The sequence below is a fragment of the Loxodonta africana genome, chromosome 12 (genome assembly GCF_030014295.1).
Source record: "Loxodonta africana isolate mLoxAfr1 chromosome 12, mLoxAfr1.hap2, whole genome shotgun sequence".
NCBI lineage: Eukaryota > Metazoa > Chordata > Mammalia > Proboscidea > Elephantidae > Loxodonta > Loxodonta africana.
In genome coordinates this window covers 99,830,808-99,844,042 of record NC_087353.1, presented here as the reverse complement: position 1 = coordinate 99,844,042, position 13,235 = coordinate 99,830,808, and the positions used below count along the sequence as shown (strand labels likewise).

Here is a 13,235-nt window from a genome sequence, read left to right as displayed (position 1 = left end):
CACAACTGAAAGACATGGGATCAATGCCTTTGGTTTTCTGGAAGACAACTATTCCATCTGGAATTCTCAATCAGCCAAAGCACCCAACAATTGTGAAGGCAGGATAAAGACACAAGCAGATATGAAAAGACTGAAAGCATACCTCCAAAGCACCCTTCCGCAGAGAACTACGGGAGAACATGCTCCGAAAAACAAGAATCAACCAAGGAAGGGGAAGATACGGGGCCAGGAACCAGGGAATCTGAACCAGGAGACCAGTGAGAAAAACACAGAGCAACAGCATAGGAAGACCCCGGGCTTCAGCGGCACCGAGGCTTGCGTCTGGGCAGAGCAGGACTCAGAGGCAGGTCTCCAAAAATCAGTGAAAACAACAGGACACTAATAAGAAAACATCAGCTCTGTTCAAGTGCTAGAAAGAGTCAGTGATAGGTACAGAAAAATCTAAGCAGAAGTGGCAGTTATCATCTCAAGAGAAACAGATGAGTAAGAATGAAAATGTAGACATGTCGTACACGGGACAGCTGAGAATACACAGATCATAAGAATGAAACAGTGAAGAATGACTTGGTAACGATCTAAAGTGTGATGTAACTACACAGAAGAGGAAGGGAAGTGACTATCTGTGTGTATGTCTGTGTGTGATTTTGGAAACAAAAAAAAATCAAGCAGTTGATGTTGTTGTTGTTAGCTGACATTGAGTTGCTCCCCACCCATGATGGCCCCATGCACAACAGAACTAAACACTGCATGCTGTGATCCACAGGGTTTTCACTGGCTATTTTTGGAAGTAGATTGCCAGGCCTTGCTTCTTTGTCTGTTTCCCATCGCCATCAATTCGATTCCTACTTACAGCAACCCTACAGGACAGAGGAGAACTGCCCCATAGGGTTTCCAAGGCGTAATCTTTACAGAAGCAGACTGCCACATCTTTCTCCCACACAGCAGCTGGTGGATTCAAACTGCTGAACCTTCAGATAGCAGCCGAGCACTGAACCACTGTGCTACCAGGGCTCCCTCTGTTCACATAAGAACCTATTACCTGGTTACTTAAAAATATAGACTGGGGACCATGCTCTCTGGACACATAGCTCAACTGGCATAACATAGTTTATAAAGAAAATGGTCTACATCCTACTTTGGTGAGTAGCGTCTGGGGTCTTAGAAGCAGCCGTCTAAGACACCCGACTGGTCCCACCCCATCTGGAGCAAGGCAGAATGAAGAAAACCAAAGACACAAGGGAAAGATTAATCCAAAAGACTAATGGACCACAACTACCACAGCCTCCACCAGACTGAGTCCAGCACCACTAGATGCTACCCGGCTACCACCACCAACCGCTCTGGCAGGGATCACAATAGAAAGTCCCTGAGAGTGGGCGAGAAAAATATAGAACAAAATTCTACCTCACAAAAAAAGACCAGACTTACTGGTCTGACAGAGAGTAGAGAAACCCTGAGAGTATGCCCCCCAGACACCCTTTTAACTCAGTACTGAAGTCACTCCTGAGGTTCACCCTTCAGCCAAAGATTAGACAGGCCCATAAAACAAACAATAATACAAGTAGCTCAACCATATATATGACACTGAAAGGGCACACAGCCCAGAGGCAAGGACGAGAAAGCCAAAGAGGACAGGAAAGCTGGTAACGGGAAAACCAAAGTTAAGAAGGGGAGAGTGTTGACATGTCATGGAGCTGGCAACTAACGTCACAAAACAATGTGCGTATTGTTTAACGACAAACTGACGTGCTCTGTAAACCTCCACCTAAAGTAAATATGTGTGTGTGTACATAAAGGGAAGCACTTGAAGAAAAAAGCAAAAAGAACTGAAAATGGTCGCCTTAGGAGAATGAGAATCAGAAGGAATGAAGCAGGAAACTTTTTCTAATTATAAGCCTAGTGGTACTATTTGAGGTTTTAAATGTATGAGTGCTATTTTGATTAAAAAAAAAAAATTAAGATCAAAAATGTTAAGAGACGGTTGGAGGGAAGATAGCAAATGTAAACGGACAGAAAGGCCAGCAGGAAAGAGAGATGAAGAATGGGAGGGCAGCTGGAAGGCAGAGAATAAAGGAAAAACCTGCTTTTTATTTGCTTTTTGGTTTGTGGGGTTGTGTGAACACAGGTGATTCCAGAACCTACTTATATCTTCCCGGGAACAATCTTGTAGAGGGGGAGCAATTCATGACGCAGGAGAGAGATGCAGTAAATGAAGGAACAAAGTTCCTGACACCAGAGCGCACCGGAACGTGACAGGAATCTCCTCTGACAGGAACCAGGTCCTTACTCTTCTGTGGTGGGAAAGAAGGTGAAGATTCATAGATGAGGTGGGGAGTTGCTTAGAAGATAGGTCCCCTCTGATGGCTTCAGAGGAGAGCTGGGGAAAGTGGTGGGTAGAAAGAGGGTACGAATAGTCATCTTGGCTGTTCTGATAGGAACCACAACAGAGCATTCCAGACAGAGCTGGAGGAAAATGTAGTACAAAATTCTAACTCACAAAAAAAGATATGACTTATTGTCTGACAGAGGCTGGAGACACCCCAAGAGTGGCCCCCAGACACCTTTTAGCTCAGTAAGAAGTCATTCCTGAGGTTCACCCTTCAGTCAAAGATTAGACAGGCCCGTAAGACAAAACAAGACTAAAGGGGCACACCAGCCCAGGGGCAAGGACTAGAAGGCAGGAGGGGACAGAAAAGCCAGTAATAGGGATCCCAAGGTCAGGAAGGGAGAGTGCTGACATGTCGTGGGGTTGTTAACCAATGTCATAAAACAATATGTGTACTAACTGTTTAATGAGAAACTAGTTTGTTCTGTAAATCTTCATCTAAAGTAAAATTTTAAAAAAGTTATCTTGGACAGTGAGAGGGAATGTCATGGGCTTGTTGGGCGCTTCGATGGCCACTTGAGGCCCATGGCCATAAATCTGTGGTCAAACAGTAAGCAGCAGGCCCATGGAAGGCAGAAGGCATTTTAAAACTCCAGTGGGTGGTACAAATGGCTTGAGCTCGACTATTAACCTAAAGTTGGCAGTTCGAACTCACCCAGCAGTGGCACAGAAGAAAGGCCTGGAGATCTACCACGAAAACTCAATGGAGCAGTTCTCTTCTATAACATATGCAGTTGTCATGAGTCAGAATCGACTTTGATGGCAATGGGTTTTTTGGTTTTTGTGGTTTGGCCACTCAGGTTAAACAGGCTGCGAGAGGTAAAGCAATTGAGTGTAAAAAGCTACGCTGGATATGAAGTGAAGTGAAGGAAGGAGCTTTCGCCATCCAATGAAAACATTATGGGACTGAGCGGGATCAAAGAGCTGCTGAGGTGAGGCAACAGAGTGAGGCCTGAGAACTGGGAACTTGAAATGTCAGACCTAAGCATGGAAGTTGGCAGCCCTGGGCAGTGAAGAAAAAGGTGCCGGAGGTGCCAGGCCAGGAAGTTGGCAGGTTTGGGTGCTGATAATCCATCTGTAAGGATGACTTGGCCACAAACGAGAATGACTGGGACAAGGGAGAAAGAAACACAGTGAGTCAGAAGCCAAAGTTGTTTCTAAATGACACAAGTGACCAGGTGGACACTCAGAAATGACAGAGCTGATGATGTGAGGTTCAAAGGAACCAGGGTCTCTGGAGGAAAAACGTTTAGAACCTGGGGGGGTCAGAGAGCTGCATCTGGGATGGCTCTCGGCCTCAGAGTTTGAGTGACTGACAGAGCAATTAAACAAGAGAAACCAAGAGAAATACGTGTTTTGGGGTTAATAAGCTCAATGTTGGATATGCTTAACCCCTCTGGGAAACCTGTTTCTAACTAGCAAAATGTGGTAGAAATCTACCTGACAACAAGACGATGGACGAGGAGCTATGGGGAAGCTTCCCATACAATGTGGATTAACTCCGAAGGCTACACTCGCCCTCAAACGCCACTACCCAAGGACCGTCTCCTTCCTTCTACCCAGAAGCCAATGAAATTGTTTCTCCGGTGGAGGTCAGGTTCAGCATCTCCAGTGGGAGAAAAGCAGAAGGCCCCAACGGCCACACAGCTCAGCACCTCTGTGGGGCGATTCCTCTCACCTCAGCGTCTCTGTGGGGCGACTCCTCCGCAGAGCGAGACCCCTGCTCCCGGCTCTCGGAGCCATGCTGACCGGATTCGCATTTCCCCTTCTTGCAGTTGCTGCCACTGGGTTTTTTCTCTCCTCGACGAAGCTCCTGCAGCCGGGAGATGAGCTTGGTCTTCCAAGCGCTGAAGTCGGCTTCAATGCTGCCGTGTTTGCTCTTAACCACGTCACAGTCTCCCTCCCCGCGAGTCAGCACACGACGGGCACCAAGCAGCCAAAGCCACTTATCCACATTTTTGCCAACCTGCAAGAAAAGGACAGATGAGCTGAAAACACAACCCGCTGAGTCAGAGGTTTCCAGACTCTGCTCTGCAAAAGCCCAGGGTTCCTCTGGGGCCTCGTGTCAAGGGCTGCTGCAGAGGGAGAGGGAACGGCTGGGCACAAAAGGCTTCAAGCCTTCCAGGCCCCACTCACGTTCTGATTTTCTGAATAAGGTTTTTACTAAACAAAGGGTCAATGCCTTAAAAAAGAGCTTGCAAACGACTGCTCTAGGTCATGGTCAGAATAAAATAACTCATTAACAAAATTAATTAGCTCCAAAAATGTAACAAAGCCAAAGCACATTTAATAACAAAGTACAAGTGGAAATAATTTGGCAAGACCCATGACTTCACAAATGCAAAAATTTATTTCACTGCCCTATAAACAATTAAGCTGAGGCACAGGGGTTATCAAGAAGCACAGCTAAGTGTTCAAAGACTTAACAGGTTTCCTGAGTGGCAAGGCACTACACAAAACATATACATATCTAAACGTTACCACTATTGGCCTGATACCCTTGAAAATACGGGGATGGGAGTCTACATAGTGATAAAACAACTGAATGAAACAGTTTTAAGGGAAGACTCTCACTTTCACCAGGACTAACATTTCAAAAGACAGGTAAGCCAAGCTGTAACCTTATCTAGGGAAACCCAAAACCAAACCCACTGCCACTGAATCAGTTCCAGCTCATAGTGACCTTACAGGACAGAGTAGAACTGCCCCATAGGTTTCCAAGGCTGTAGTCTTTACAGAAGCAGACTGCCACATCCTTCTCCCACGGAACAGCTGGTGGGTTTGAACTGCCAACCCTTCGGTTACCAGCCAAGTGCTTAACCACTGCACCACCAGGGCTCCTTGTGTCTAGGGAGAGGGCAGTGCTGGTTCAGTGGTAAATTCTCACCTTCCGCGAAGGAGAACCTGTGTTCAGTTCCTGGCCGAGTCACCTCATGTGCGGCCACCACCTGTCCCTCAACGGAGACGGAGCAGCGTCCAGCAGAGCTTCCCCACTAGGACAGACTAGGAAAAAAGGGCTGGCAATCTCCTTCCAAAAAAGCAGCCACTGAAAACCCTCTGGATCAAAATAGTCCTATCCTTTTGTGTATGGGTCGTTGTGAGTCGTTGTGTGCCAACTCGACGGCAGCTAACAACAACACCTATATGCCAAGCTTGGATATACAAGTGTACCAATTCCCAGCTATGAAAAATAACACAGAAATTTATTATTAAGTACCGCAGTTTGTGAATTATTTCATATACACGTGTTTGTGTGATTTTCTTTAATTAAAGGACAATCTATTCCTTATCCAAAACACACTTACCTTGTTAAAGTGGCTCGTGTAGGCCGAATTTCCCAGGCCAAACACCGCGTATCTCATACCCTTCAGGTAAGTTCTGCCAAATCGAAAATCATTGGCTGCTTCCTCCAGCCATTTGCAGAACCACCCAGCACTCTCAGTTGGCTGACCGTCAGTGTACGTAGCAACCAGGAAGGCACAGACATTTCTATTAGTAACCTGACCAAGAAAGTAATTATTTCAGAAGAATATTTGAAATGTATTTTTAAATTTCTTCAATCACCATCGACTCCATTCCACTTTTCAGACAATAAACTCCTATCATCTTTGATTGGAAACTAATGCACAAATCAGTCAGGAAAAAAAATACAGAAAGGTCTCCAAAAACTTACCTGAAAAAATCAAAGCAACAAAACCACCGAATGTAAAATAAGTCAACACCTGCCCCCCATCATCTACGTGGGGAAACAAATGCATCCCAAGTCCTGCCTGCTGGTGTCATTAGTTGTCACCGAGTCAATCCCAACTCTGGCAACCCTGTGTGCAGAGAGCTGCTCCACAGGGTTTTCAAGGCTGTGCCCGTTCAGAGGCAGACCTACCGAGGCACCTCTGGGTGGGCCTGAACCACTAACCTTTCAGCTAGTGGTCGACTGCTTATTGTGTGCTCCACGCAGGAACTCCTCCAGTCCTGCTAGCCCTCAGTGTTTCATCTGCTTGAATATTTCTGAACGGTCCCAAGTCGTGACATAAGTTACAAGGAATCTCACCCACTGCCACCAAGTCAACCCCAACTCATAGCGACCCTATAGGACAAAGCAGAGCTGTGTTCCAGCAGGCAGGACTTGGGATGCATTTGTTTCCCCACGTAGATGATGGGGGGCAGGTGTTGACTTATTTTACATTCAGTGGTTTTGTTGCTTTGATTTTTCAGGTAAGTTTTTGGAGACCTTTCTGTATTTTTTTTCCTGACTGATTTGTGCATTAGTTTCCAATCAGAGATGATAGGAGTTTATTGTCTGAAAAGTGGAATGGAGTCGATGGTGACTGAAGAAATTTAAAAATACATTTCAGGGTTTCCAAGGAGTGGCTGGTGGCTTTAAACTGCTGACTTTCTAGTTAGCAGTCTTAACCACCGTGCCACCAGAGCTCTCCACAAGTAATCTTACTGATAATAAAGTATCAAAGTGCAGCAATAGTTTTTCACAAACAATTAAGAGTAGATTCAAGCTCACTCACTTGGACTCCAACATATTGTCTCATGTAAAAAGAAAGAGACTGAGTTACAGGTAAAGCTTTATCCTGTAAGAAAGAGCCAGTGAACTACAGCCCACAGGTCAAATCTGGCTCAGCACCCATTTTTGCAAATACAGTTTTGTTGGAACACAAATCTGTTTACATATCGTCTATGGCTATTTTAGGTCCCTGCGTGCTGCGTGCAGTCTGTGAGCAGCTGTTCACCTAAAGGCTGGCAGTTTGAGCCCAGCCGAGGGCACCACAGGAGAAAAGCCTGGAGATCCGTTCCTGTAACAATTATACCCAAGGAAACTCTATGGAGCAGTTCTACTACAGGGTCACCATGTGTCAGAACTGACGTGATCACAACGGGTTTGGTTTTGGGGGGTTTACGACGGTTTGGTGCTCCAGTGGCAGCGCTGAGTAATTACATGGCCCACAGAGCTGGCTGTTTACTCTCTGGCCCTTTACAGGAAAAGCAGACCAGCTCCTGCTCCAAGTGCTTCTCCAGCTTCAGCCACATCAGAATCTGAAAGACTGGTTAAAACAGTCCCACCTGACTCAACGGGGCTGGGGCCTGGGAATCTGCATTTCTAACAAGTTCCCAGGAAACGCCAATACTACTAGTTCAGGGACCATATCTTGAGAACCATGTCAGTACAAAAAACTCCGGTAACCGGAAGATGGAAGAAGCATTTTTCAGGTGAAGAAATTAAGCCCTCATAGACATAAAGTAAGGCACCTAGGTCGCACAGCTAATAATGGATTGTCTAACTCCAAAACCCATCTTCTTTCTTCTAAAAAGTGGCTCTCAACCTTCCAGTCAGCTCACACATGGTTCATATGCACAGAACACTGCCATCAATAACCACCTTATAACGAGATACCATGTGGTGGAAGAAGACATCAGACCACCCACGCTTTCCCACACCCACCCCCACCCCAGGAGAATCTAACATACCGGCAGGGCAGGCCCACCCACTTTAGAATCAACGTAAACCATACATTGAAAGGCTCTGATTCACACTGAAAACTCAAACAACTGAAATTCCATAGCATGAAAACTCAATTTACTCTGAAATGATATTTATCGCCAAAAAGAGGAGGTCAATTAAATTTGAGAGTTTTGACTGAAGAAAAAAATCAGACAATTACCAACCTCTTCCACTAGGTGGTCATCTGGTTCACAGTCTTTCAAATTAATAATCGTTGCAGGCAGACCGAGGGAGGTAACTGCTTCAGCAAGAACCGCTGCAAATCTCTAACGGGGAAAAATCAAATGAAGTCTTCAATAAGCCAAAGGAGCAGAACACAGTCCTCCTTTACACTGTACCATTCCTCACGAAAAGCTTCTCCAACTAGCTGACATATCATCATAAACACAAATACTATTCTTACTTTTATCATTTTCTCAAGCAACATCATAAAGATGAATCATTCAACAATTGTTCTCACTCTATAAGGGCATTATTGTTGTTATTAGGTGCCATGGAGTCGGTTCCAACTCATAGCCACCCTAATGCACAACAGAACGAGACACTGCCCGGTCCTGAGCCATCCTTACAATCGCTGTTATTCTTGAGCTCATTGTTGCAGCCACTGTGTCAATCCACCTTGTTGAGGGTCTTCCTCTTTTCCGCTGACCCTGTACTTTGCCAATATAAGGGCCTATGAGGCTAAAATACCTATACTGGCTTTCAGACAAGTTAACTGCTTGCCCCGCTAGAATAAACATATAGAAATTCAAAAAGAAACAGTGAGAAGTGAAGAGAATGAACTAGGGAAAAGGTCAGTAAGGAACGAGAAATGCTAACACCTTTCTGGATGAGAGAAAGCACAGAGGAGCGGCTGACAGGTGGGAGAATGCCCCGGCGGGAGTTCATCTGTCCCAAAGGCCCCAGAGAGCCTCTGAGCTCAGAGTCAGCCAGCACAGGACCAGGCAACACCTCGTATTAAGGCTGCCACGAAGCAGGGCCAACCTGACGGCAACTAACTACGACAAAGCTGATAAACGTTGAAACGCAGCATCAGTAAATTACACAGTTAAATAGCCACCAGAGAAGCTAAAAACCAAAGTCCTGACAGGGGTTCTTCGGAGAGTACTTTTCATCATGAGACTCTGAGCGAGGCCTCTTCTGAGTAACAAAAGGAGCCCTGGCAGTACAGATGGGTCAACTCTCAGCTGCTAACCAAAAGGGTGGCAATTCAAGCCCACCCTGCAGCTCTGTGCGAGAAAAACCTGGCAACCTGCTCCCGTAAAGATTATGGCCTAGAAAACCCTATGGGGCAGCTGTATTCTGTCACACGGGGTCACTATGAGTTGAAATCAACTCACGACAGCTAGTAACAACAATATGAGTAACACAAAAAGACTGTTTTGGCTGTTTCATATGCCTTTCTGCCTTTCTTCCAGTTTCCTACCTCTGTTGCTTAAGGTCAAATTAAATAAGTAACCTTCAACTATGATACAAAGCAAAGTATGTAACTGTAGTATTGAAAACCTAAAAACTATTATTCTAAACAACATCCACAAGAGAGCAGTAAAATCCTCTCCTTAAGCGTGTGTAAAATCAAAATGAGTCCTTGGTTTTTTTTTTTTAATACATTTTCATCTTAGCCTGTCTTAGAATCTTTTCCTAGAAAGCACAAGATAGCTGTGACATTTGTAACAAACAAGCAGGATGCACCTATATACAGTCAGAGACTGGGAAGCATCTTTCAGCTACATCTAGTTTAAGCGCATTCAATGTCTACCTTTAACGTTTTTAACACTATTGGAAGTGAAAACGTATCTCGTTAAGTAGATGTTGGGGCCCATCCTGGACAAGGTTGCTGCCTTCTCTTTTCCCTGCCCCCGGTCCTATGCCCAGAGGCATCAACAATGGACTCAGAACTCTCCCCATCCTGCTGTGGCCACCAGGCAGCATCAACCAGCTGAAATTGGGCACAAGAGTTAAAACCCACCCGCCATCCCCGAAACAAAAAACGTATGATGGAAAAAGGGAAGAAAAACAAGACTAAAGAAGACGAACAGATCAATTCAGTTCACTGCTAAAGGGCACTTTTCAGGAAATTGTTTCAAGTCAGGAAACCCAAGGAAAAACATCACATACAATTCTTACCTCTGCTGTTCCAGTCTGGGAACCGTAGAAAATCTTCACTCCAGACACAAAGACTTCCCTCTTCTGATGGGAGACAGAACCATTTGTCATCAGATCCCACGTGGCTTTTGGAACAGATTTCTCCTGTGAGTTCTTGTCCTTGAAAATAAACAGCTGCGTCTATTCTCTATCAAATCTCAATCTTTTCCCAACTTCAGTAGGGATGAAAATTAGCAGATAATAACCCAGTTTATTATTCTATTAATCTTTCTGGTTGTATTCCTCAAATATTACCCGTCCCGTTGCCGTCAAGTCTATTCCGACTCATAGCAACCCTACAGGACAGAGAAGACCTGCTCCATAGGGTTTCTCAGACTGTAATCTTTAGGAGGGTACATCACCGAGTGTTTTCTCCCTCGGAGCAACTGGTGGGCTCAAACCACCAACCTTTCAATTAGCAGGCTGGAAATTAACCACTGCACCACCAGGGCTCCTTCCTCAAATACCAGCCTTTGTATAACTAGGTCCTTCAAAGGTAAGACTCTTCATTTCTTAAGACGTGATTCCCATTCCCTCCAGAGTACAACTGCACGTACTTTCATTCATAATGTGTGGAATAACATTGGGAACTTATTTTTTCTATCCTTAATTAACAGGAAGGACAGACAGGGCTAAAACAAACCAAACTCCTTCTCATAGCAACCCTATAGGACAGAGTAGAACTGCCCCATAGTGGTTCCAAGGAGCAGCCGGTGGGTTCAAATTGCTAACCTTTTCGGTTAGCAGCTGAGCTCTTAACCACTATGCCAGCAGGGCTCCCACAAAGTTAAATTTTTCATTACAAAATCTTCCTGTATCTTAAGGATGAGACAACCACAGCCCATCAAAGAAAAAGTAAATAACTTAATCCTTAATCCATACTAACTTAGAAAAGTTTTAGGCATAAAAAATTGTCTAGGGACCAAAAATGAAAGTGATTTAAAATTCCTTTAAGTTTTTCTGGAAGCCTTAGCAATTCTGAGCTCTAAATTCTCCACAAAATGTGATGTCTAAATATCTTATTAAAAAAAAAATAACTCCACTTACTTGCTTCTTAAGGACAACCTGGACACAAATCCAAAGGCTAATGCCAAAAGCAAAGCCCAAATATATGTAAAATCTGTTTATCCACAATGATACCAAAGGTGAAGAGAAGTCCCATGTATCCAAAGAAGGGTCTAAATTTAAAACAACATATACACAAAGTTCTGTTAAAAACTACATACACAACGTTCATTGCTATTCTATGATACAGTTTTGTTGAAAGTCACATATATAAAAGTGTATCCGTATTTTAAGAGTGAAAAAAATAAAACCACTGAAACCTATAGAAAATCAACTCTAATAAGAACAATACACTGTCCGTTAACGTGACCAAGTTATAATGATGATGCAAACCCAACAAAAAAGCAGAACATGAAACTGTATCTTCAGGTGGACATAAGCATTGGAAAGCGAGAGAACATAAAATGAAAACGTGGAATTCCGAGTTCATTTAGCTTTGTTATGATTGCTCCATAAAAAAACCTTAAAAGAGTTGTAAAATTTTTCCTAATTTTACTTTTTACGGACCCGGGGCTACCTGTGAAGAGCTCTCAAATAACTGACCTCACGCCCCATGTTTTGAAGAGATACACCCAGGAACCTAGCTTCAATTGTTGAACTTGGGAGCAGTATCAAAACTGCGGGGTTTACAGATGCTGCTGTACCCTGGAAGGATCAAACGTCCCAAAACACGTGGGTGAGGAGCGGAGAGGACAGTTTCCTCTTTTATTTGGGGTTAGAGGCGAAGCTTCCTTCTAAACTCACTTACTAGGTTCAAGAGGCAAAAGCCAGGTCTAAAGGCGGGTTCAGTCCTCCGTTCCTCCCAGCGGGGGCTGTCCGGGGCGGACAAGGGCAACAACCCCAGAAAAGAGCCGAGGACGCCACTCCACCGGGCAGGGTCCCAGAAAACGGTCCCCTCCCCTCCCGCCTCACGACCCCTGCCCGCGGGGGGACCTTACCCATGTTCTCAGAGCCCAGGCCCTGCCACCTAACCGGAGAATAGGACCTGGGACCTGAAGAGTCTGGGGGGCGCCGAAGGTACCGAGAACCAGCCCCAGCCGTCGCACAGCGTAAACTGCATGCCTGGGGCCCCGGACCTGGGGGCAGCCATACCACTCCCGGGCAGGGAAGCCGGAGCGCTGGCGGCCCAGTCCGATTGGCTCAAAGGCGGATGGGGCGGGCTCAGAGCGAAGCTCCGCCCAGATCTCTGGGTTTGGAAGCCGGAGCTTTCTTGGTCCCTATCTGATTGGCGCAAGGAACAAGGGGCGGGTCCAGAAGGAAGCACCGCCCATAACTCGGGTGTTGGCGGGCACTCAGACAGTGGGCAGCCGCCATGCTGTTCAAAGGACCTGGAGCAGTTTCTTTGAGAAATGAGCGGCTGAAGCAAGGTGGCAGAGGGGGGCACTAAAACAGACCTATGGAGAGGCTTGTACAGCAATGTTTATTATAGCACTTTTCACAATAGCCCAAAAAATGGAAATAACCCAAATGTCTGTCAACAGATGAATGTTGATGGTAGGTGCTGGCCCAGTGGGTTCTGACTCATAAGGACAACAGAACAAAACACTGCCCGGTCCTGTGCCATCTTTGTAATAATTATTATATTTGAACCCATTGTTGCAGCCACTGTTGTCAGTTCATCTCCTTGAGAGTCTTCCTTTTTTTTTTTGCAGACCCGTTACCAAGCATGATGTCTTTATCCAGGGGCTGCTCCTTCCTGATAACATGTCCAAAGTATGTGGGATGAAGTCTCTCTGTCGTTGTTTCTAAGAAAAATGGATAAACAAACTGGTATCTCCATACAATGAAATAGTACACAACCATAAAGAGAAATGAAGTCCTGACATGTACCACAACATGAATGAATCTTAAAAGCATCATACTGCGCAAAATAAGTCATAAAAGGATCAATTCTGTATGATCTCACTTCCATGAAATAAGCAAATATGTAGAAACCAAAGATTATTTGTGATTATGAGGGGTGGGAGAAAGTAGAAAAAGGAGAATTTTTGCTTATGGGACATTTAATTTATGTTTATAGTGGTGGACATAGATCAAGAGGCAGTTGTTGGAACAGAAGAAGAGGTACTGCATGGTTTAAAGGCAGGAAAGTTGTGTGTCAGGGTTGTGTTCTTTCACCATATCTATTCA

General features: G+C 45.0%; 1 protein-coding gene across 5 annotated transcripts in view; it reads right to left on the bottom strand.

The window, feature by feature from the left end:
* The window catches only part of LOC100671588 (S-adenosyl-L-methionine-dependent tRNA 4-demethylwyosine synthase TYW1), a 183,187-nt gene extending 170,942 nt beyond the window's left edge, over nt 1-12,245 (bottom strand). For 3 of the 5 annotated variants that reach the window (XR_010323720.1, XM_064296079.1, XM_064296080.1), the window contains exons 1-6: nt 12,044-12,238; nt 11,088-11,218; nt 10,023-10,160; nt 8,060-8,161; nt 5,692-5,886; nt 4,065-4,352 (exon numbers count right to left, since the gene is read on the bottom strand). Coding sequence is in view for 3 of the 5 variants with exons in the window: in XM_064296079.1 (XP_064152149.1) it covers nt 4,065-4,352; nt 5,692-5,886; nt 8,060-8,161; nt 10,023-10,160; nt 11,088-11,218; nt 12,044-12,047 (858 nt within the window). In the remaining 2 variants the exon portion in view is untranslated. Of the gene's footprint in view, nt 1-4,064; nt 4,353-5,691; nt 5,887-8,059; nt 8,162-10,022; nt 10,161-11,087; nt 11,219-12,043 lie in introns of all 5 variants that reach the window. The other 2 variants (XR_010323721.1, XM_010596312.3) reach the window with 2 other exon arrangements.
* Between the last annotated feature and the right edge of the window lie 990 nt (nt 12,246-13,235).